This window comes from Phyllobates terribilis, unplaced genomic scaffold (assembly GCF_046119375.1).
Source record: "Phyllobates terribilis strain yellow unplaced genomic scaffold, ASM4611937v1 Scaffold_8__6_contigs__length_399053987, whole genome shotgun sequence".
Classification (NCBI taxonomy): Eukaryota; Metazoa; Chordata; class Amphibia; order Anura; family Dendrobatidae; genus Phyllobates; species Phyllobates terribilis.
In genome coordinates this window covers 260,555,927-260,582,394 of record NW_027362768.1, presented here as the reverse complement: position 1 = coordinate 260,582,394, position 26,468 = coordinate 260,555,927, and the positions used below count along the sequence as shown (strand labels likewise).

At 43.9% G+C, this 26,468-nt stretch overlaps 1 protein-coding gene across 1 annotated transcript in view; it reads right to left on the bottom strand.

The window, feature by feature from the left end:
- Positions 1-415: 415 nt before the first annotated feature.
- LOC141157730 (uncharacterized) overlaps positions 416-26,468 on the bottom strand; it is a 125,126-nt gene continuing 99,073 nt past the window's right edge. The window contains exons 2-4 of the mRNA XM_073645275.1: positions 17,082-17,204; positions 5,738-5,867; positions 416-2,121 (exon numbers count right to left, since the gene is read on the bottom strand). Of these exons, the coding sequence (XP_073501376.1) occupies positions 1,854-2,121; positions 5,738-5,867; positions 17,082-17,204 (521 nt within the window). The 3' untranslated portion in view covers positions 416-1,853. The remainder of the gene's footprint in view (positions 2,122-5,737; positions 5,868-17,081; positions 17,205-26,468) is intronic.

Below are 26,468 nucleotides of genomic sequence, written 5' to 3'. Positions count from 1 at the left end.
CCAGAGAAGCATTTGCAGTTTTACATAAGTGCTCTTCCAGCAGCAGGCAACAAACTCTGCACTGTCTAGTAATTATGACGCGCCCCCAGGGCCGTGGGGTACTCGCAGCTGGGCCTCTGGTTACTGGGAGATATCACGGTGGCTGGCCCGGTCCGTGACCCAGGGCGGTCAATCAAAGGGGGGGAATTTATAGGGGATTTGGAAAGTGTTCGTGACGCCACCTGTGGATTGCGGCCAAAGGGAGCCGCCGCTGCGGAGCAGTCCTCTGGAGCTGGTGTTACGGCAGCAGGGATGGTGTGGCTCTCCACAAGTAGAGCTAGCTCCAGGGCAGTGTAGGTAGTGTGGGTTGCGCTGGGCGTTGTAATGCCGGGAGAGAGAGATGGCGCAGATGAAAGAAGGGACAGAGGCAGTGCGGTGCAGTCATCCGAGTTTTTACTCACAGTTCTTATGACAGTTCCACTGGTGCACTGTACAGGTGTCAGCCTCCCACGTCGCGCTGCGTTTACCAGGCAGGGGTTCAGCACTTCCTCAGGCAAATTAGGAGTACCTGGCAGAACCCCACTTTCTTGTGTTCCTAGCTAGACCTTCTTCATGCTGGGTCTTTCTCCCTCCTGCCCTGTGCTTCCCACTCTCAATCCCGCTCAGGTGCTCTGAAGTCCCTCCTGTCTCGTCGGAGTTCCCAGACCTGCTTGACCCTCACGGGGATTAGAATGAGGCTTCGGCAACTGACTATATAAGCCAGAAGCCTCCTGTTTTCCCAGCTGAAACTTGGAGTTACACGGCTGGACCAGGGGCCGGTCCCCTTCTTGCGGCCTACGATCCCTCTGTCTTCTGACAGATGCGGGGCGTACGGGTGCCGTCCTGCACTTGCCGTACCCCCTAGGATCCCTTCTGTAGATCGGAGCCTACTCCTCTGCTCCCCACCTGGGCCTCTAGGACTGGGCCCTACTTGTGGAGCAGAGCTCCTAAAGAGACTCTGCTCCCTGTCTGACTTCTCTCTCTTACTGCACTGCCACCCTAAGATGGCTTCCCTTTATATGCCTCCTTCTATAGTGCTCCCCTGAACTGCTTCCTCCACCCACACCCACTACTGGTTCCCCCTACCTCTGGGTTCCCCCCACTCCAGCCAGGGACAGGGCTCAGCAGGAAACACATTGCATCTTGCCCTTCCAGCTGGCCTGGAGCAGTGTAGTGTTGGATGCAGGTGTTGGGGTTCTGGGCAGCACTCCCTCCTTACCTGAGAGAAGGAGACACCACACCTCTGGGTGAGGTGCAGTACCTCTATGGCGACTGAACCCTCAGGGGTGCCACACTTACAACAAGCTTCATTGTGGAGGAGCGCAGAAGAGTTTAGCTCTGCTAGACTCCAGCTTACAATTATGTAAAACCACACAGGCAGCTATAATGATGTAGATAGCACCAGATATCGGTCAGTCAGGGTATTGTACAGGAGCAGACGGTGAACATGGCATAATGTGAATTCTATACTTAGATTAGCTCGATGATAGCCCAGAGAGATGGGGCTAGCCCTGGATTTTTTTTTAAGATGACATGGTCTTCTTTAAGCGTTTAATAAAGCAGAAAAAGTGCGTGTGAACGAGAAATTACAAAAGGTGAAACTTTGCCCTGGGCATGAGTACCTCTTGTCATACAGGTTCCAAATATTATATCATTGGCTGATAATCTGTGCATTGTTGCTTCTCAAATATGTTCAACTCCTAAAATAGTGCAAGAATTCTGATCAATATTTTATTCTTTGTGTTTCATATGCTGAATATAATGTATATTGTTGTTTTATAAAAAATAGCATGTATGAGGATTGGAGCTGATTACATTATAACTGGGATTCAGCACTAGGCTTTTATTTTCCGTCTTCTGATATATACTCTCCTCTTAACACTGAATGGCCGGTTAGGAGGGTGGGTGAGTTTTTCTTGCCTCTGGGGAAAAGCACGTAGACTTCTTTGATAAGTTGCAGGGTTCTTAGGTGCCATACGTAACTTCATCCTGATGACACCTCTATTGATACTATCCAGACGGTCATTTAATTCACTAAGCCGTTTTTTCAGAGAATTGACATCTCTGAGGAGGTCATCAACAGCTTCAGCAAAGGAGCGAATACTAGAAGAAACAGAACAAAAATGTTCCTGTAAAATGTAATATGTTCTTATAGTCCACAACCACACTTCTTCATACACTTGCAATAGGAGGTTCCAAATATTTGAACAATATTTCTATAAATCCATGTGTATTTTACATTTTGAAAAAAATATTTTTAGACCAGTATAAACTGCCTGTGGCATGTGATAGCGCTAAGACCTTGTGTATTCCTGTGCTCCATAATGTGGTACATATGTATTTATATGGTGTGCATATATAATGTATGAAGATGTGCATATATGTACCATGTATGTATCATTTTTTTATACTGTGAATATACCTCTTTGATACTGATCACCAATCTAAAAGTTTGGTCTTAAATATCAGATAAGTGGGGCTCTGACACCCAGTTTCCCCACCGATTAGGTTTTTACAGAAGCCGGATGTAAACAGTGTGTGGAGCGAAGTACCACCACTCCATCACACTGATCAGCGACCACTGCCTGAGGATAGGTCATCAATATCAAAGTGGTGGAAAACCCTTTAAGGCCAAGGCCCCTCTATCTGTATTCAGTCAGTATTTTTTGTCAGGAGTGGGAGCCAAAACCAGGAGTGGGTGATAAATGCAGAATTGGTGACTTGTTTCTATTATATCTTTTCTCTGATTGTTCCTCACCTGGTTTTGGCTCCCACTCCTGAGAAAAAATACTGACCAAATACTGATAGTGGGGCCATGGCCTAAATGTTAAGTTCCTATGAGAAATTATCAGTAAGGCTGTGTTAACATAGTTTTAGCATACGTTCAGTGGCTACATTGGGGCTCACGTCCGAAGCCCCATAAAAGAAGATTTGTGCGTATGCTGCTGATGAGGCCATTAACTGTAATGATTGAGATGAAGCCACAGTGTGCTCTGTTGTACATCATTATACACCTTGTTAAATTAGGCACCAAGATATAGTCAACTGTGTCTTGGTGCGCACCTCCACTAAGGCGTATACGGTTGAAAATTATTTCTGACAGAGCACAATGTGACTTCTGAATCCTTATAGTTCCTGGGTTCAGATACTACCAAGGAATTTGTATGTTCTCACTGTGTTTGTGTGGGTTTCCTTTGGGTTCTCCGGTTTCCTCCCACACTCCAAAGGCATACTTGATGGGGAATGTAGATTGTTACCCCCAATGGGAACAGTGATGATGATGTCTATAAAGCACTATATAAGTGAGTAAAATAAATATATATATTCTATTTCTATGGTAGGTGCTTTGTTGTTTTCACACTGTGTTTTCCAGTATGTGCTTAAAACATATCTATATGTCAAACATGCTGAACTATGCTGAACTATTCCATATTAAGGCATCTAGTATAAATGCTTTTTAGTAACATTAAAGACTATGGGTGAAATATGGCACTATAGGCCTATACAGTGACATCTGTTTACATCTTAGGATATCCTCTAGATCAGGAATGTCAAACTCAAACACACAGAGGGACAAAATGAAAAACTTGGACAATGAATACGGGCCAACCAGTATACAATATTATGGGCCCCACATAGTCCTCTATACAGAATAATGGGCCCCATATAGTCCTCCATACAGAATAATGGGCCCCATATAGTCCTCCATACAGAATAATAGGCCCCACATAATCCTCCATTCAGAATAATGGGATAATGGGCCCCACATAGTCCTCCATACAGTGTAATGGGCCCCACATAGTCCTCCATACAGTATAATGGACCCCACATAGTCCTCCATACAGTATAATGGACCCCACATAGTCCTCCATACAGTATAATGGGCCCCACATAGTCCTCCATACAGTATAATGGGCCCCACATAGTCCTCCATACAGTATAATGGGCCCCACATAGTCCTCCATACAGAATAATGGGCCCCACACAGGGGTGGCTGTTCTAGTGTCGCGGGCCAAATATAACCACCCTCCAGGCCAGATTTTGCCCCCGGGCAGAGTTTGACATGTATGCGCTACATGTATGCCTCCAATGGATGCTGCACAATGCAGTTTTAGGCTATGTGCCCACATCGCAGATTTGATGCAGAGCGTTTTTGCCTCTCTCTGGCAGAAAAAAACGCATGCAGATTTACATGCTTTTTTTCTGCCAGAGACAAGCGTTTTTTCAGCGTTTTTGCATGTGTTTTTTCAAGCACTTTTCCAAGCAATTTTGAGCATCACTTGGAAAAGTGCTTGACAAGTTGGTCATACAATATAAATCCATGCAACCGGCAGTGATTTATATTGTGTGACCAACTTATGCTGCTTTAAATGCTGCATCTATAGTAAAAAAAAAAAAAAAAAAAAGAATTAAAAAGTTAAAAATAAAAAAAACCTGTATACTCACCTCTCCGGTCTGCTCTCGGTGGCGATCCTCTCTCCTCGGCGTCCTGCGGTGTACTTGCAGGACCTACGGTGACGTCATTTAATCAGCTAATGGTCACGCGACCATCACCTGACCGCTGACGTCAGCGGTCGCGTGACCATCAGCTGACCAAATGACGTCACCGCAGGTCCTGCAAGTACACCGCGGGACGTCGAGGAGAGAGGACGCGGCCGGGAGAAGACCGGAGAGGTGAGTATACAGGTTTTTTTTATTTTTAACTTTTTTTTTTTTTTCACCGCGTGGTAGCCGGGATGAGGAGGAGTTGTAGTCTCCTCTTCATCCTGGGTACCACACGCACCGCGATTATAACGCATAATTCGCGGGCATTGAATTTAATTGAAACGCAGCAAATCCACATATACCTGCTGGTTTGCCGCATTTCAATGTTCCTCAATGGCCGCGAATTTGCAGCGTAATCGCGTTAGAAATTGTCATGCTGCGTTTTGCAACGCAATGCGAATTCGGCGCGCAAATTAGCGCATCATGTGCACAGCACATCCGAACTCACATTGCTTTGCATGGCAGATGGTTTTACAAGCATTTTCGTGGCCGTAAAAACGCTACAAAAACGCTACGTGGGCACATGGCCTGAAAGTTCCCTAACCTTATAGAATAGAAAACAAACTTTTTTTTGTTTAGTCACTAAATGAATCCATGTTTGATATGAATATAATAATCATAAATCAGTACTTAGATGGAAGTCAAGGCAATGTGAGCAGTTTGGGTGGAAAGTGTTGACATTCACAAATACAGCTGTAATTTAGAGGGATTCTGTCAAACCACAGGCACGATGAATTAGTACCTGGCTGTGTGATTGCATCAAGGTATGTTTGTAGCTGAAATGCATTCCGACATTTCAGAGAAAACATCATTTCAAGAGACGGACAGTGGAGACGAGATGAGTCCCATGCCGCTTATCCCCGACAAACTCCAGGTGATTGACAGGTCTGTACATAAGGAGAGGCTTGCCAATCATCTGGAGAGGGGAGAAGCTGCATCTGACTCATTTCACCGATCCCCGATGTATTTCAGAGAACAACATACCTGGCTGCCATCACACGCCGCCTCTGATTCATGCTGCCCATGGTCTGGATTGACAGATTCCTTTTCAGTTCATGTAATAAACAATTACACCTTACATTTTTTCCAAAATTTCAGATGACAATTTTATTTCATCCACTTAATATTCACAAAACTAATGTGCAAAATTGTGAAAACAGGAAGACATTGATACCCAGTGTAATCTGGAAGGAGACTTTGGGGTTGGTACATCAGGACGTTCTTTCCTTCACTAAAGATTTCATTCCCCCATTTCTCTAGGGTTCTGGTTATGCTACGAGTTCCAAGGAGGTTTACGTTCCCTGCTAAAAAGGAGAAAAGAAATAAAGAGATTGGATCTGCTGACCTGCCATAGGGGTCTGGGTTAGTAAATAAAAACTAACCTACAGTAAGATAAAAAGCCCTTATCTAATCTATACCAGGAACACAATATGACCCTCTCTCTTCCAAGCATGAGATTCTGTAGGTTCTTCTATAATTTACTAGTTTTACATTAGAAACAATAAAAAAATGTAAAACCAAACAAAAACACATGACGAAGCAGCCATATTCATGCCTTTCTTTTTCTTAAAAGTTAATTAAACTTAATGGGAAGCTATTAACAGAAAATAATCTATTATTTAAATCAGCTTTTTGTGTTACATTTATTTTTAGGAAAAAAAAGTCAACATTTTTTTTCCACATCGCAAACTTTATTAAAAAAAACAAAACAAAATTAGTTATCTTGCAATTTTCACACTGGCCACTGGGGCTATTTTAGACTCATACTTCCTGTCTTTTCACCAGGAAGAGTTTTCAGCAGATTTCTTATCATCAAAGGCAGGATTACAATTACAGGTAACACCTCTATACAGAGCTGATAACACAGGATCCACCAATCACAATAGGCATGTCACAGCTGACCTGCTCCCCCTCCCTTCACAATGACCTTTGTGCACATTCATTGGATGCTCCAATACAAAAGATGGGGTCAGAGTCTGAAAATTGTGGCTATGTTCATGTGTTGTTTACTGAAACAAGTCTAAAAATGTCACAGTGTGAAAATTTCAACATTTCTATTTTATATTTTTAATACAAATTGTGATATAATAAAGCATAGCCCAAATTTTATATATTTAAACACAAAAACCTGATTTAAACAATATTTCATTTTCTAATGATACAATCACTTTAATGCAAAAGGCTTCTTCACACATTGCAAGCTCCCTCTAGTGGTAAGAACAAATGCACACAAGAAATGTTAAAATGAGAAGAAAATAAGTATGTTAATCATGAATGGATCCAAAGCTTTATCTATTGTGTATAAAAGAAATAATGTCATCATGATACCTAACTTCTTCCTGCCCAGACCCATAAATGTAAGGTGTGAATTGGTGTTCTTTAAAGTAGTCCTTCATATTTGCATGGGCTTGTATGATGCAAGCTTGTATGATCGCAGCAAGTCTTGACCCTAATACTGCATATAACGGAGAACACCCAGCTGCAGCAGTCAAGATTTGAGCTGGCTTGGCTTTATAATACAATATAATACAATACAAATAGTCTTTTCTGTCAGGACCAAAATACAATTAGTGTTGCCAAAGCAAGAAAAAATAAACGTGACAGGGGTTTCCTTTCCTCGTCCATGGATGGGAAGTCTGGAATGTGAGTGGAGAGTCTCTGGAAATGGGAGACCCTCACTGCTGAGTATTTGTTGCAGTGCAGCAAGAAGTGCTCCTTGTCCTCCAGGGCCCCCTGATGGCAGTGCTGGCAAAGTCTATTCTCCCGCGGCTCGTATGCCTGTCGGTGCCGCCATTTTTCCACCTCTAGGCTGTGGGCACTCAGTCTGTACAGACTCAGGGTCTGCCTGTCTTTGGGGTGGTGTAACCTCACCAGATATGGGGCCAAAGTGTACTCTCTCTGCAGTGCCATGTTGATGGTGAGTTTCTGCGCTTTCTCTAGTTCACTTTTCCATCCCTTTATGTATTGCTTCTGGCAGCTCTCTGAGGTCCCCTTTATGTGGCCTTTTGTCAGGCTGTGTTGCTGACTTTGGCTGGACTGGCTGCCGGAGTTCCTGGCCTGCTCTGGGCTCCGGCACAGCAGGGTTTTATGTGGGTAGGAGCTGGGGTTGCTGCTCTGTATGTGTGCCTGGAGTGATAGCGCCCTCTTGTGTATAGTGAGCAAAATGGGGAATCGGCCCTGCTCAGCCCTACAGGCTATGTTTTAGGTGCTGCGATGGACCTGGAGGAGATATTTGCAGAACTCCAGGTGGAAGACTTCATATGTTACCCCATGGGCACCTCTGTAAGGTGACCATGATGGTGTTGATTGGTTTCTATTAGACCTATGATTGTATGTGCACACAATGTACACTCCGAAACCTGCCTGAAAAAGCAATGAATAAATGCTCAAAGGAATGAATATACGCATTTCTATGTAAAGATGACGTTCATATGTTCAAGCATTTGAATTTCTTCTGTGATGTGCAGTTGCTATGGCCAAATCCGGGCACTGTGACATGCAGGGGAGGGGGGAAACATTATAATTACCACAGTAGGTAGCGATTTCTTACGGTCCCCAGGCCTGCAAGCATCAGAAACTTATAGAAATAAAAAGACATTTCTCAGCAACAGATGTCACGGGTGTGTCGGAGGTGACAGACAGTCGCCCTGCAGGGGCATGTAGGAGATCTCCACGTTTGGCATTGCAGACAGCTTCCTAGATAGGGGGCTGTCTTTAGGACTCAGCGAGTACCTCCCTCTGGCCTGGGTGTATATATACCTGGTCTGTCTAGGTGGGCGTCGCCAGTTATACTCATTCCTACTTGGAGCTTGGCTAAAGTAGCATCACGTCCTCTTTGGAGTCTTGAAGCCGTGTGCCCTGTTGGAGTTTCTTCTAAAGCTAAGTTATAATTCTCCTGTGTTGTCTTCCCCTTTTGTCTTTAGAGTGCTAGCAGAGGTTGACTAGTGCTCATCTCCTACCACCCCCAGTTGTAGCCTTACGCCAGGGATAATAGGGCGAGGCACGTGATCGCGACAGCTGTGGAGGCTGTATAGGGACGGTAGGGGAAGACAGGGTGACGCTACTCCACTTTAGGAGGTCACCACTTCCCCTTTCCCTAGTGTCTGGGCTCTCTTTACCTTTCCCCCCTGTATTGCATTCACACCTGGGGTGACATACGACCTCTAATATGGGGCATACAGGTAAGTATGGATTTACATTTCTATCACTTGTATGCCCATATTAGAGGTCAGATAAGGGCCAGGGGGTGATAGATTCCCTTTAATACACAGCAATACAGAAACACTGCAGCATATTATACAATCAATTAAGCAATCACTCACACATCAAAGTCCAATATTGCAACTAAAAATATGTAAAAAAAAAAATGTACCTTTTCCATGAAAAAAAAAATCATTTTTAAGATGAGAAATGAAAAAAACAAGAGACCTACATTATATTGTCTGCAACAAACTGTAAATGCTAGGGGACTGCCATACAAAAAAAAACCCTAAAAAAAAAATATAGATCAAGTGCTGCTATTTTTTGTTTATCGCACCATCAAAAAAAATATAATAAAATGTGATCAATAAGTTGTATGTATCTCAGAATGGTACTAATATAAACTGCAACAAAAAAATATTCAGAGAGCCCCAACATTGTACGAACAAAACAGTTATGGGTCTTTAAAGGGGTTTTCCACTACTTGTACAACCCCTTCTCAATCCCTATGGCCCCCCCAAGTTAAATAATAACACCTATACTTAACTCTGGTGCTGAGCCACTGGCTCTCCCGGGGTTCACTTGACATTGTTACAAATGAACTGGACATCCAGAGGAAGTGAGACGTCAATTATGTCCGAAGGTGCGGAGAGTGAAGCCAGTGCTGCCTGACCACAGGGATTTTATGACATAACAATATTATACCCACTATCATCATGGGCGCCTTCAACATCCCCATTAACACTTTCCTCTCCGCTGCCTCTAAGCTTCTATCCCTCACTTCCTCCTTCGGCCTTGCTCAATGGTCTTCCACCCTCACTCACAAAGATGGCCACACACTGAACCTCATCTTCACCCTCCTCTGTTCCCTATTTAACCTCTCTAACTCACCTCTCCCTCTTTCTGACCACAACCTACTTACATTCTCTACCCTCTTCTCTCCAGGTCCACTATCCCTACTTAACAAACTTGCACACCCTCGCAGAAATCTCAAACACCTTGACCTACACTCACTCTCTGAATCCCTTCTCCCTCTCACAGGCATAAGTTCATTTCACGATGCAGATGCTGCTGCCGCTTTATATAACACCATAACAGCTGCAGCTCTCAAGTCTGTCACCCCTCCCACACATACCACAGCTTGAACACTCAGTAGGCAACCCTGGCACACCAACCTGACTAAAGAACTGCGAAGGGCCTCCATGGTTGCTGATCGGAGATGGAAAAGGTGCCACTCCAACGAGCACTTCATCACATTCAAACAGTCCCTCACTTCTTTCAAATCTGCACTTACTGCTGCAAAACAAACTTACTTCTCATCTCTCATATCCTCCCTGTCTCACAATCCTAAACTGCTATTCAAAACTTTCAATTCTGTCCTCAGTCCCCCAGCGCCTCCTCCCTCTCAGCCGAAGACTTTGCCTCATTCTTCAAGCAGAAGATTGACACCATCAGACAAAGTTTTTTCCTAAAGTCTCCACAGCCCCTCCTCATATCTACTCAACCCTCCTCCTCCAAAACCAGCTTCTCCACCATTATGGAAGATCAACTTTCCTCTTTACTCTCCAAATCACACCTCACCAACTGTGAACTTGACCCAATCCCATCCCACCTCATCCCTAACCTTACCACAATCTTCATACCAACCCTAACCCACCTTTTCAACCTGTCACTAACATCTGGTGTCTTCCCCTCATGCTTCAAACATGCCTCGATCACACCTATCCTCAAAAAGCCTTCCCTTGACCCATCCTCTCTGACTAGCTATCGCCCCATATCACTTCTCCCCTACACCTCAAAATTACTGGAACAACACGTCCATTCTGAACTGTCCTCCCACCTCTCCTCCTGCTCCCTCTTTGACCGCTTACAATCTGGCTTCCGACTACATCACTCCACTGAAACTGCCCTGACTAAAGTCACCAACGATCTACTAACTGCCAAATCCAAGCGACGCTACTCTGTCCTCTTCCTCCTAGATCTGTCATCTGTCTTTGACACAGTGGACCATTCCCTCTTACTACAGACTCTCTCATCTCTTGGCATCACGGACTTGGCCCTATCTTGGATCTCCTCATGCTTAACAGACAGAACATTCAGTGTCTCCCACTCACACACCACCTCCTCATCTTGCCCCCTATCTGTCGGTGTCCCCCAAGGTTCAGTTCTTGGACCCCTGCTCTTCTCCATCTACACCTTTGGCCTGGGACAGCTCATAGAGTCCCACGGCTTTCAGTATCATTTCTATGCTGACGACACACAGATCTACTTCTCTGGACCTGATATCACCTCCTTACTAACCAGAATCCCACAATGTCTGTCCGCTATTTAATCGTTCTTCTCTGATAGATTTCTGAAACTTAACATGGATAAAACAGAATTCATCATATTTCCTCTATCTCACTCAACCCCCCCAACTGACCTATCTATCATAGTCAATGGCTGCCCACTCTCTCTAGTCCCGCAAGCTCGCTGCCTCGGTGTAACCCTGGATTCTCATCTCTCCTTCAAACCAAACCCTTTCCACTTCCTGCTGACTCCAACTCAAAAATATCTCCCAGATCCGCATATTCCTCAGCAAAGACTCTGCAAAAACATTAGTGCACACCCTCCTCATTTCCCGCCTCAACTACTGCAACCTCCTGCTCTGTGGCCTCCCTTCTAACACCCTTGCACCCTTCCAATTTATCCTAAACTCTGCTGCCAGACTAATCCACCTGACCCCCTGATATTCCCCGGCCTCTCCTCTCTGTCATTCCCTTCACTGGCTCCCCATTGCCCAGAGACTCCAGTTCAAAATCCTAACCTTGGCATACAAAGCCACCCACAACCTGTCTCCTCCATACATCTGTTAACTAGTCTCCCGGTACTTACCTGCACGCAATCTCCAATCTTCACAATATTTCCTTCTCTACTCCCCTCTTATCTCCTCTTCCCACAATCGCATACAAGATTTTTCCCATGCATCCCCATACTCTGGAACTCTCTACCCCAACACATCAGACTCTCGCCTACCGTGGAAAACTTCAAAAGGAACCTGAAGACCCACCTCTTCCAACAAGTGTACAACCTGCAGTAACGCTCGCTCCACCATACCGCTGCATGACCAGCTCTACCCTCACCTACTGTATCCTCACCCATCCCTTGTAGATCGTGCGCTCTCGCGGACAGGGTCCTTTCTCCTCCTGTACCAGTCGCTGACTTGTATTGTTCATGATTACTGTAATTGTTTTTGCTATGTATATCCCTTTCAAATGTAAAGCGCCATGGAATAAATCGCGATATAATAATAAATATTAATAATAATAAAACAAGAGCCCCAAGAGCCAGTGCCAACACTTCTGTAATGGCGCCAGCCCTGGATGTGAGCATAGCAGTTATTTTACTTGGGGGAAAAATAGTAATTGAAAAGGGGTTTTCTGAGTAGCGGACAACCACTTTAAATACATCAACATAGTTTTTTTTAAGTGTTTTTATTGTGGGAAATCAGTAAAACATAGAAGAAATCAATAAGTCTGCAGTGTATCATCGCTTAAGTGTACAAATATGAATTATACCAGAATTGAACCAGAAGTGAACTGAAGGTAACTGGATACTTAGTCACTGTAAACAATGTTTCTTTTTGTTTTCACTCTCACCCCCATAATCCTTCACTTTTTACCAACCCCCCCTAATCCCTACATCTAGTAAGGAACTGACCATCTCTCCTTCCATCCTCCCCATCCATCTCACCTCCTCCTCAGAACTGTTCCTCAATATACAATCCTCTGTCTCCAAATACAGACAGTAACCTCATGCCCTCTCCTGCTCCCACCTGCTAAAACTTTCTCTGCTCCTCCTCACTGCCGGCGATATCTCTCCAATTCCTGGCCCTCCTCACCACATCCCCACAGACACTTCAACCTCTCATCCACAATCTATCACAACTTTATGCAACCAACCTCTCTAACCTTACACCCATCCGCCCAGCCCACACTTCCCCAGTCCCATTAACAGGAGCTCTATGGAACGCTTGTCTGCAACAAACTTTCCTACATCCATGATCTTTTCATTACTAACAAACTTTCCTTCCTTGGCATCACTGAAACCTGGCTCACCCCATCTGACCCGGCCTCTCCAACTGCACTTTCTTATCTTTCTGACACCCCCGCCTTAGCAGCAAGCATGGCGGAGGAGTTGGTTTTCTCCTGTCAGATAACTGTTCCTTCAACCCAATTCCACTGCCACCCTCCATTACCCTCCCTTCTTTTGAGGCGCACTGTGTACGCATCTACAAGGGCCAGCCACCACCTTCTTTAACCACTTCACCACCTGGCTACTTCACTTCCTTTCTACTGGCATCCCCACTGTCACCATGGGCAATTTCAACATCCCCATCGACACTTCCCTCTCAGCTGTCTCTAAGCTTCTATCACTTCCTCTTTCGACCTCGCTCAATAATCTTCCGCAGCCATTCACCTCATCTCCACCCTGTTCCCTATCTAACCTCTCTAACTCACCTCTCCCTTTTTCTGATCACAACCTTATATTTTCTACCCTCTTCTCTCCAGGTCCATAATCCCCACTCCACAAATCTGCACACCCTCACAGAAACACCTTGATCTACACTTACTCTCTGACTCCCTTCTTCTTCTTACAAACATAAGTCACGATGCAGATGCTGCTGGCGCTTTATATAACACCACAATAGCTGCAGCTCTCGACTCGGTCGCACCTCTCACACATACCAAAGCTCATAAAATCAACAGGCACCGCTAGCACACCAGCCTGACTAAATAACTGAGGCAGGCTTACAGGGTTGCTGAGTGGAGATGGAAAAGATCCCACTCCAACGAGAACTTCGTCGCATTCAAACACTCCCTCACTACTTTCAAATCCACACTCACTGCAGCAAAGCAAACCTACTTCTCATCTCTCATATCCTCCCTGTCTCACAACTCTAAACAGCTATTCAACACTTTAAATTCTCTCCTCCGTCCCCCAGCACCTCCTCCCTCTCGTCTCAGCTGAAGACTTTGCCTTATTCTTCAAGCAGAAGATCGATAGCATCAGAGAAAGCTTTGGCCTACAACCGGCACAGCCCCTCCACATAACTACTCAGCCCTCCTCCAAAACCAGCTTTTCCACCATCAACTTTCCAGTCTACTCTAAAGATCACATCTCACCATCTGTGCACTCGACCCGACCTTGTCACAACTGGCGTCTTCCCCTCATGCTTTAAACATGACTCAATCACACCCATCCTCAAAAAGCTTTCCCTTGACCCATCCTCTCTGTCTAGCTATCACCCTATATCACTATTCCCCTATGCCTCAAAACTACTGGAACAACACATCCATCTTTAACTGTCCTCCCACCTCTCCTCCTGCTCCCTGTTCGACCGCTTACAATCTGGCTTCCGACCACATCACTCCACTAAAACTGCCCTGACTAAAGTCACTAATGACCTACTAACCCTCAAAGCCAAGCAACACTACTCTGACCTCCTCCTCCTGGAACTGTCTTCTGCTTTTGACACCGTGGGCCATTCCCTCTTACTACAGACGCTCTCATCTCTTGGCATAACAGACTCAGCCCTATCCTGGATCACGTCATACCTAACAGACCAGACATTCAGCATCTCTCATTCACACACCACCTCCTCACCCTGCCCCCTATCTGTCGGTGTCCCTCAAGAGTCCTAGGGCCCCTTCTCTTCCCCATTTACACTTTCGGCCTGGGACAGCTCGTAGAGTCCCAAGGCTTCCAGTATCACCTTCATGCTGATGACACAGAGCTACCTCTGTGGACCCGATATCACCTCCCTACTAACCAGAATCCCACAATGTGTGTCTGCTATTTCATTGTTCCTCTCTGCTAGATTTCTAAAACTCATCTTTCTCCCCAACTAACCTATCAATTAAAGTAAATGGCTGCTCACTCTCCCCAGTCCCACAAGCTCGCTGCCACTGGGTAATCGTGTACTCTGATCTCTTCTTCAAACCACACATCCAAGCCCTTTCCACTTCCTGCCGACTCCAACTCAAATATATTTCCCAGATCTGTACATTCACTAATCAAGAATCAGCAAAAACTCTAGTCCATGCCTTCATCATCTCCACATCGACTACTGCAACCTCCTTCTCTGTGGCCTCCCTTTTAACACTCTCACACCCCTCCAATCTATCCTAATCTCTGCTGCCCGACTAATCCACCTGTCCCCCCGCTATTCCCTGGCCTCTCCCCTCTGTCAATCCCTGCACTGGCTCCCCATTACCCAGAGACCCCTGTTCAAAACCCTAACCATGGTATACAAAGCCATCCACAACCTGTCTCCTCCATACATCTGTGACCTAGTCTCCCGGTACTTACCTACATGCAACCCGCGATCCTCACAAGATCTCCTTCTCTACTCCCGTCTTATCTCCTCTTCCCACAATTGCATACAAAATTTCTCCCGTACATCCCCCCTACTCTGGAACTCTCTACCCCAACATATCAGACTCTCGCCAACCGTGGAAACCTTCAAAAGGAACCTGAAGACCTACCTGTTCTGACAAGCCTACAACCTGCAGCAACCCTCGCTCCACCATACCGCTGCACGACCAGCTCTACCCTCACCTACTGTATCTTCACCCAGCCCTTGTAGATTGTGAGCCATCGTGGGCAGGGTCCTCTCTCCTCCTGTAGCTATCGTTGACTTCTATTGTTTAAAATGATTGTACTTGTTTTTTATTAAGTATACCCCTTTTCACAAGTAAAGCACCATGGAATAAATAGCGCTATAATAATAAAAAAAAAATAATAATAATAATTATAAACACTTGATCACCATAATCATACTGATCTACAGAATGAAGTTAACCTGCATGGTGTACAAGAGAAATCTATGCCTCACTTGCTATTTTTTTTTCTATTACCCCCACCCTCCCAAAAAAAATAATAAAAAAAAAAAATCTGCTTTTATACTAATAAGTTGGAGGAAAATAAAAAGTCTCTTGGAATGCAATGGTGAGAAAAATATAAACAAAGAAATGCATCCTTAAAGGGGTTGTTTAGCCTCAGAGTACAAGTCTGCAGTCACTCTATGTGACTCTCAGTGATCCAAAGGGGTATGTTCCCCAGCACCAAAGGAATTCAGGTAAAAAAAACCTTAATCATACTCTATGTGATGAAGCAGCAGATATGTTGATTACAACGTTTCGGCATACATGCCTTTGTCAAGTATTATCTGCATGGAACACGTCAGTGTGAATAAGGAAAGTTATGTGATAAATCTGTCACATTGGTGTCCAGTGAGGACACCAATGTGACAGATTTATCACACATCTTTCTTATTCACACTGACGTGTACCACGCAGATAATACTTGCCAAAAGCATGTATGCTGAAACGTTGTAATCAACATATCTGCTACTTCATCTGTTGGTGCTCCTCCTTTTCAATAAATATGAGACTTTGAACATATTTTTTCTCCTTTTTTGTTCTGTGCTGGAGGTTATTTCTCTATATGTCTCTAGGACCCAGCAGCTACCTCCCTCTGGCTAATTAGCTCCCTGGCCTGAGTGTATAAATACCTGGTGTGTCTGAGAGGGAGGTGCTGGCGATATTGATTACTACTTGTGAGGCTTTAGAAAGAGCAGTACTTTGTCTTACTTGGAGCTTGAGGCCGTGTGCGCATTTGGCTGAAGTCGTCTAAAGCGAAGCAATCCCCCCCCCCTGTTTGTCTACCCTTGTTGTCTATAGAGTTTAGTGGAGATCGACTAGCGCTCATCTCCTCCCTTCCCTAGCCTTAGCCATACGCTAGGGAAAGTCAGGGCGAGGCACGTGTGCGGCGATTGGTGAAGAGCCAATATAGGGACGGTAGTTGAGACAGGGTGACACTAGACTAGACTAGGAGGTCTCCACTCTCCCCTTTCCCTAGTGTTTGGGCTCTCTTTCCCTCTTCCCTCTGTGTTGCACTAAGTCTTTCCCACACCCTGCGTGACAGATACATGCAGTCATGTGCTGACTAGATGGGCGCTTCCTCAATCAATACAGGTGTATTGAGCAAGGCTAGAGATGTCAAGCCAGAATAATGCAAATCACATACTTATAACCACATGACTGCCCGCTCCCGGCGCCTGCACCAGAGAATCCTCACAGCACGCAGGGCGTCCATTATAAGGAATCACAAGTCTGCAGTCACATAGAGTGATTGCAGACATGTAGCCTAAGACAGGACAACCCCTTTAAGGTCAAAACTAGCTGGGCCTTGAGGTTAAAACAAATGTTAATTTACCTAGAATCCAGCAGTGAAATTTTATTCAGTACATATTACAGTATGTAAAATTAATTTACCTCCTTCTCTATAATTCCATTTTTCAAGCTGATCAATGACATCTTTCTTTCCATGTAGAAGAGCAGCCAACGAAAAGAAGGTGAACGTAGAGAGCAGGCAATTCACTTTCATTATGAACAGATCTGTGATATAAAGTGATACAATAAGATAGTGCAATGATAATGATTGTGGGTATTCTTGTATATCCCACAAACAAGAAGACTTGGAAAGGTTCCTATATTTTCATCTTTCCCTGGAACTCTACATTGTGCTATTCCTTTTTTTTTCCTCCTAGTAATGTATAAATAAATTCACAACTGGGTGTTATCAATTGGGGGCGTATCCCTACAGATAGACCACTGTCCAATCGGTGCTGATAATAGCAGACTGTGTAGGGACACACCCCTTTGACAAGTCTGATAGATTCTAGGGGGAATAACAGAGAAAGATTGTAATAAGGAATCCTAAGAATCAATTCTTTAGATTTAAAATTTCTTGGAAAATTCAAGAATTTAATAAAACAGACTTGTCGGGAGCGGTGGCAGGTCCTCTTCTCACCTGACCGTATCAGGACATGGCCACTGCATTAAGGTCAATATGTGCATTCTTAAACATTGAGGTGAACCATCGATCACTTTTATAGTTTTTAATGTCCTAAGTTTTGCTGAAGTCACAAATACATTTTTTTGTGTTTTTTGTTCTTTAATTCAATTCAGTGTCAATAAACAATAGCAGCAAATGTACAACATATGTGTATAGACATTAGAAAAACCACAAAAATGACAAATTAGAATTTGGAAGCAGATAAAGCAATTGGAAGGAAATAGCTTTTATTATGAGCAACAATGACTCAGGGGTTCACTTAATTGTCATCATTGCCTGTAAATATGATGAATTTCAAAATGAAATGTTGTTTATTATGATATGTCTAATATGTACACAGCATGGATGCCGTATAGCAGCACATGGCGTCGTATACATCGCTGACGCCGCAGGGACACTGTGTGTCACTTTACAATACTCTGTCATATGGCCATATACCGGTATATGGAGCTATTTTTTTCTAGTAACAACAGCATCCAAAGTAGCATTTAGTATCATATTTGTCTGGAAAATTCATATGAAATAAAACCGTGATATAATTTCTATTTCCAGTACATTTTTCTATATTAAATATGGCCATTTTAATATCTTTTTTTTGGATTCATGTTAAAATAGATATTATTTTTTGATTTGTGCATTGTAATTTATCAATTATTTTTAGAATTTTAGTATTCTTTTTCGTATTAGCTGTCACAATGTTTATTATGAATAACAAGTTATAACATGCATTGATTAACATTTCTTCCCAGCCCCTAAATATTGACATATATTACCAAAGCAGAAGTTGTAAAGAAAGTTTATTAGATTTGATATGATCATTTGTTACTGTATCTATTTACTACAAATGTGACAGATAAGTGCTGCCATATTAAAGGGAATATATAACTTACATATATTTCTTTATTTAATAAGTACCGATGGATCGCCAAACATGTTAAATTGTCAGGGAGGTCCGCATATAACTCTGCAGAAACGGTGAGTGAGCAGCTGCATGGAGATCCATATAAGAAGACAGAAACAGTTTCTTACCGTCTCTGCCTTAATGATCGCTGTATACACAGCGTTGAATGAGCACTATGTATACAGTTTTGGGAGCAACTATGATGCACCTCGCTGGACACCAGGACAGTGCTAGAACTACTGGATCTTAGCAGACCCAAATCAGCTCTCCAATGCACTCAGGATCCTGAATTTTCCCTGTAGCGAGGGGTAATATCACAGCGCCAGATTCAGGGAAATTAAGTAATAAAAAAAATATTGTATTGTTGAAATGCCCCTAAAGGTTTCATTTGACCTTATGGGTCTACACAATGCGTATCATAAATTAAAAAAATAAAGACTAGATGAAGCAAAATAAACAAATAAAAATTTAAATTAAGGCTACTGCTTATCAAACCAAAGTTTCTAGTCTGTAAAAAAATATACTCCATGTATAAAAATCATATAATGGACAGTGGAACACAATAATAATGTATTTTAGATATACTTTGTGCTATTAACAAAAAGCTCTGCATGTATGAAAAGGAAAATTAAATTGTGGCTGGTCATAAGTGGGAAAAAAAGTACTGTATTTGAAGTGGTTAAAAAATACTCTTATCGCTGCTACATGTTCTCATTTTATTTTCTGATTGTAGATTTTTTTCTTTTGTTTCTGTACATGATTATAGGGAGATTATCTGACATTCAAGTACAAAATGATCAGTAAGGAGACAGAAATTGATGTACATGTACAGTTAGGTCTGGAAATATTTGGACACTGATCGAATCTCCATGATTTCAGCTCTGCATGCCGCTATTTTTTATTTAAAATGAAACAAATGAGATGCAATTGAAGTGTAGAATTTCAGGTTTAATTAAAGGGGTTGAACAAAATATCACGTGAAACGTTTAGGAATTGCAACCATTTTAATACAAAGCCTCTTCGTTTCAGGGGCTCAAAAGAAATTGGACAAAATAACTTTACCATATATAAAATGTTCATTTTTAATGCTTTGTTGAGAATCCTTTTCAGGCAATGACTGGAAAAAGACTGGAAGCCATGGACGTCACCAAACGCTGGGTTTCCTCCTTTGTGATGCTTTTCCGGCCAAACTGCAGCTAACTCCAATTGTTGCTTGTTTGTGGGTCTTTCTGCCCTATGTTTTGTCTTAAGCATGAGAAATGTATGCTTGATGGGGCCAAGATCTGGTGATTGACTCATCCATTGCAGAATATTCCACTTCTTTGCCTGAAAAAATTCCTGGATTGCTTTCGCAGTATGGTTTGGGTCATTGTCCATCTGTACTGTGAAGCGCCGTCCAATCAACCTTGCTGCACTTGTTTGAATCTGAGCAGAAAGTATCACCCTGTACACTTCAGAATTCATCTGACTGCTTCTGTCTTCAGTCACATGATCAATAAACACTAATGACCCAGGGCCATTGGAAGCCATGCATGCCAATGCCATCATACCGCCTCCACCATGTGTTACAGAGGATGTGCTGTGCTTTGGATCATGAGCTATTCCATGCCTTCTCCATACTTTCTTCTTACTATCATTCTGGTACAGGTTGATCTTAGTTTCATCTGTCCAAAGAGTGCTTTTCCAGAACTGAGCTGGCTTCTTTACATGCTGTTTGGTAAATTCTAATCGGGCCTTTCTATTTTTAAGGCTGATTAATGGTTTGCACTTTGTGGTGAACCCTCTGTATTTTCTCTCATGAAGGCTTCTCTTTATGGTAGACTTGGAAACTGAAACACCATTTCCTGGAGAGCGTTCTTCACTTGGGAAGATGTCAGGGGCGGACTGGCCCACCGGAGGATTGGGAAAACCCCCGGTGGGCCCCGGGTCCCAATGGCAACGCCACCAAGCCCCGCCCACTAACCCCCTAGGCCCTGTACAGAGAACAGAGGGCCCCCCCGGTTCGCTAATCATATCGGCAGCTCAGCCGATATGATTAGTGATGGGCCCTCTGCAGCATCAAAGCAGGGAGAGCGATCTCCCTGCTGCCGCAGTGCTCCTCTGCCTCCTCTGCGCAGCGAGACACTGCCGGCGCATGCGCAGGAGGTCAGTCTCAGGGCAATGACGTCATCGCCCTGGGACTGCTTCCTGTGCGCACTGTGGAGGACGGATCGACGTCACCCCAGGCAGCGGCAGCAGAATCTATGGGCTCCTACCAGGTATATATTATTGGAGGCAGCAGAATCTATGGACTGCTACCAGGTATATATTATTGGAGGCAGCAGAATGTATGGGCTCCTGTCAGGAATATATTATTGGAGGCAGGAGAATGTATGAGCTCCTGTCAGGTATATATTATTGGAGACAGCAGAATGTATGGGCTCCTGTCAGGTATATATTCAAACCACATATCCAAGCCCTTTCCACTTCCTGCCGACTCCAACTCAAAAATATCTCCCGGATCCGCACATTCCTCAACCAAGAATCTGCAAAAACACTAGTGCACGCCCTCATCATCTCCCGCCTTGCCTACTGCAACCTCCTGCTCTGTGGCCTCCCCTCTAACACTCTCGCACCCCTCCAATCCATCCTAAACTCTGCTGCCCGACTAATCCACCTGTTCCCCCGCTATTCCCCGGCCTCTCCTCTCTGTCAATCTCTTCACTGGCTCCCCATTGCCCAGAGACTCCAGTTCAAAACCCTAACCATGACATACAAAGCCATTCACAACCTGTCTCCTCCATATATCTCTGACCTAGTTTCCCGCTACATACCCGCATGCAACCTCCGATCCTCACAAGATCTCCTTCTCTACTCTCCTTTTATCTCCTCCTCCCACAATCGCAAACAAGATTTGTCCCGTGCTTCCCCCCTACTCTGAAACTCTCTACCCCAACACATCAGACTCTCGTCGACCGTGGAAACCTTCAAAAAGAGCCTGAAGACCCACCTCTTCCGACAAGCCTACAACCTGCAGTAACCACCACTCCACAAATAATGCTGCACGACCAGCTCTACCCTCACCTACTGTATCCTCACCCTTCCCTTGTAGACTGTGAGCCCTCGTGGGCAGGGTCCTCGCTCCTCCTGTACCAGTCGCCGTCACATTGTGTTCAAGATTATTGTAATTGTTCTTGTATGTATACCCCTTCTTCACATGTAAAGTGCCATGGAATAAATGGTGCTATAATAATAAATAATAATAATAATAATATATTATTGGAGGCAGCAGAATGTATGGGCTCCTGTCAGGTATATATTATTGGAGGCAGCAGAATGTATGGGCTCCTGTCAGGTATATATTATTGGAGGCAGCAGAATGTATGGGCTCCTGTCAGGTATATATTATTGGAGGCAGCAGAATGTATGGGCTCCTGTCAGGTATATATTATTGGAGGCAGCAGAATGTATGGGCTCCTGTCAGGTTTATATTATTGGAGGCAGCAGAATGTATGGGCTCCTGTAAGGTATATATTATTGGAGAAAGCAGAATGTATGGGCTCCTGTCAGGTATATATTATTGGAGGCAGGAGAATGTATGGGCTCCTGTCAGGTATATATTATTGGAGGCAGAAGAATGTATGGGCTCCTGTCAGGTATATATTATTTGAGGCAGCAGAATCTATGGGCTCCTGTCAGGTATATATTATTGGAGGCAGCAGAATCTATGGACTCCTGTCAGGTATATACGCGTATTATTGGAGGCAGGAAACTCTATGGGTTCCTGTCAGGTATATATTATTGGAGGCAGGAGAATGTATGGGCTCCTGTCAGGTATATATTATTGGAGGCAGCAGAATGTATGGGCTCCTGTCAGGTATTTATTATTGGAGGCAGCAGTATCTATGGGCTCCTGTCAAGTATATATTATTGGAGGCAGCTGAATGTATGGGCTCCTACCAGGTATATATTATTGGAGGCAGCAGAATAAATGGGCTCCTGTCAGGTTTATATTATTGGAGGCAGCAGAATGTATGGGCTCCTGTCAGGTATATATTATTGGAGGCAGCAGAATGTATGGGCTCCTGTCAGGTATATATTATTGGAGGCAGCAGAATGTATGGGCTCCTGTCAGGTATATCTTATTGGAGGCAGGAGAATGTATGGGCTCCTGTCAGGTATATATTATTGGAGGCAGCAGAATGTATGGGATCCTGTTAGGTATATATTATTGGAGGCAGCAGAATCTATGGGCTCCTACCAAGTATATATTATTGGAGGCAGCAGAATCTATAGGCTCCTGTCAGGTATATATTATTGGAGGCAGCAGAATGTATGGGCTAATGTCAGGTATATATTATTGGAGGCAGCAGAATCTATGGGCTCCTACCAGGTATATATTATTGGAGGCAGCAGAATCTATGGGCTCTTACCAGGTATATATTATTGGAGGCAGCAGAATGTATGGGCTCCTACCAGGTATACATTATTGGAGGCAGCAGAATGTATGGGCTTCTGTCAGGTATATATTATTGGAGGAAGGAGAATAGATGGACTCCTGTCAGGTATACATTATTGGAGGCAGCAGTATCTATGTGCTCCGGTCAGGTATATATTATTGGAGGCAGGAGAATCTATGGACTCCTGTCAGGTATATATTATTGGAGGCAGGAGAATGTATGGACTCCTGTCTGGTATATATTATTGGAGGCAGGAGAATGTATGGGCTCCTGTCAGGTTTATTTTATTGGAGGCAGCAGAATCTATGGACTCCTGTCAGGTATATATTATTGGAGGCAGCAGAATGTATGGGCTCCTGTCAGGTATATATTATTGGAGGCAGCAGAATGTATGGGCTCCTGTCAGGTATATATTATTGGAGGCAGCAGAATGTATGGGCTCCTGTCAGGTATATATTATTGGAGGCAGCAGAATGTATGGGCTCCTACCAGGTATATATTATTGGAGGCAGGAGAATCTATGGGCTCCTACCAGGTATATATTATTGGAGGCAACAGAATGTATGGGCTCCTGTCAGGTATATATTATTGGAGGCAGCGGAATGTATGGGCTCCTGTCAGGTATATATTATTGGAGGCAGCAGAATGTATGGGCTCCTGTCAGGTATATATTATTGGAGGCAGCAGAATGTATGGGCTCCTGTCAGGTATATATTATTGGAGGCAGCAGAATGTATGAGCTCCTGTCAGGTATATATTATTGGAGGCAGCAGAATCTATGGGCTCCTGTCAGGTATATATTCTTGGAGGCAGGAGAATGTATGGGCTCCTGTCAGGTATATATTATTGGAGGCAGCAGAATCTATTGGCTCCTGTCAGGTATATATTATTGGAGGCAGCAGAATGTATGGACTCCTGTCAGGTATATATTATTGGAGGTAGCAGAATGTATTGGCTCCTACCAGGAATATATTATTGGAGGCAGCAGAATCTATGGGCTCCTGTCCGGTATATATTATTGGAGGCAGGAGAGTGTATGGGCTCCTACCAGGAATATATTATTAGAGGCAGCAGAATCTATGGGCTCCTGTCAGGTATATATTATTGGAGGTAGCAGAATGTATGGGCTCCTACCAGTAATATATTATTGGAGGCAGCAGAATCTATGGGCTCCTGTCAGGTATATATTATTGGAGGCAGCAGAATGTATGGGCTCCTGTCAGATATATATTATTGGAGGCAGCAGAATGAATGGGCTCCTGTCAGGTATATATTATTGGAGGCAGCAGAATCTATGGGCTCCTGTCAGGTATATATTATTGGAGGCTGCAGAATCTATGGGCTCCTGTCAGGTATATATTATTGGAGGCAGCAGAATGTATGGGCTCCTGTCAGGTATATATTATTGGAGGCACCAGAATCTATGGGCTCCTGTCAGGTATATATTATTGGAGGCAGCAGAATGTATGGGCTCCTGTCAGGTATATATTATTGGAGGCAGCAGAATCTATGGACTCCTGTCAGGTATATATTATTGGATGCAGCAGAATCTATGGGCTCCTGTCAGGTTTATATTATTGGAGGCAGCAGAATGTATGGGCTCCTGTCAGGTATATATTATTGGAGGCAGCAGAATCTATGGGCTCCTGTCAGGTATATATTATTGGAGGCAGCAGAATGTATAAGGATCCTGTCAGGTATATATTATTGGAGGCAGGAGAATGTATGGGCTCCTGTCAGGTATATATTATTGGAGGCAGCAGAATGTATAAGGCTCCTGTCAGGTATATATTATTGGAGGCAGGAGAATGTATGGGCTCCTGTCAGGTATATATTATTGGAGGCAGCAGAATCTATGGGCTCCTGGCAGGTATATATTATTGGAGGCAGCAGAATGTATGGGCTCCTGTCAGGTATATATTATTGGAGGCACTAGAATCTATGGGCTCCTGTCAGGTATATATTATTGGAGGCAGCAGAATGTATAAGGCTCCTGTCAGGTATATATTACTGGAGGCAGGAGAATGTATGGGCTCCTGTCAGGTATATATTATTGGAGGCAGCAGAATCTATGGGCTCCTGGCAGGTATATATTATTGGAGGCAGCAGAATGTATGGGCTCCTGTCAGGTATATATTATTGGAGGCACTAGAATCTATGGGCTCCTGTCAGGTATATATTATTGGAGGCAGCAGAATCTATGGGCTCCTGTCAGATACATATTATTAGAGGCAGCAGAATGTATAGGCTCCTGTCAGGTATATATTATTGGAGGCAGCAGAATCTATGGGCTCCTGTTGGGTATATATTATTGGAGCCAGCAGAATCTATGGGCTCCTGTCAGGTATATATTATTGGAGGCAGCAGAATCTCTGGGCTCCTGTCAGGTATATATTATTGGAGGCAGCAGAATCTATGGGCTCCTATCAGATATATATTATTAGAGGCAGCAAATTGTATGGGCTCCTGACAGGTATATAAAATTGGAGGCAGCAGAATGTATGGGCTCCTGTCAGGTATATATTATTGGAGGCAGCAGAATGTATGGGCTCCTGTCAGGTATATATTGGAGGCCGGAGAATGTATGGGCTCCTGTCAGGTATTTATTATTGGAGGCAGCAGTATCTATGGGCTCCTGTCAAGTATATATTATTGGAGGCAGCAGAATGTATGGGCTCCTACCAGGTATATATTATTGGAGGCAGCAGAATGTATGGGCTCCTGTCAGGTATATATTATTGGAGGCAGCAGAATGTGTGGGCTCCTACCAGGTATATATTATTGGAGGCAGCAGAATAAATGGGCTCCTGTCAGGTTTATATTATTGGAGGCAGCAGAATGTATGGGCTCCTGTCAGGTTTATATTATTGGAGGCAGCAGAATCTATGGACTCCTGTCAGGTATATATTATTCGAGGCAGCAGAATGTATGGGCTCCTACCAGGTATATATTATTGGAAGCAGCAGAATGTATGGGCTCCTACCAGGTATATATTATTGGAGGCAGGAGAATCTATGGGCTCCTACCAGGTATATATTATTGGAGGCAGCAGAATGTATGGGCTCCTGTTAGGTATATATTATTGGAGGCAACAGAATGTATGGGCTCCTGTCAGGTATATATTATTGGAGGCAGCAGAATGTATGGGCTCCTGTCAGGTATATATTATTGGAGGCAACAGAATGTATGGGCTCCTGTCAGGTATATATTATTGGAGGCAGCAGAATGTATGGGCTCCTGTCAGGTATATATTATTGGAGGCAGCAGAATGTATGGGCTCCTGTCAGGTATATATTATTGGAGGCAGCAGAATGTATGGGCTCCTGTCAGGTATATATTATTGGAGGCAGCAGAATGTATGAGCTCCTGTCAGGTATATATTATTGGAGGCAGCAGAATCTATGGGCTCCTGTCAGGTATATATTCTTGGAGGCAGGAGAATGTATGGGCTCCTGTCAGGTATA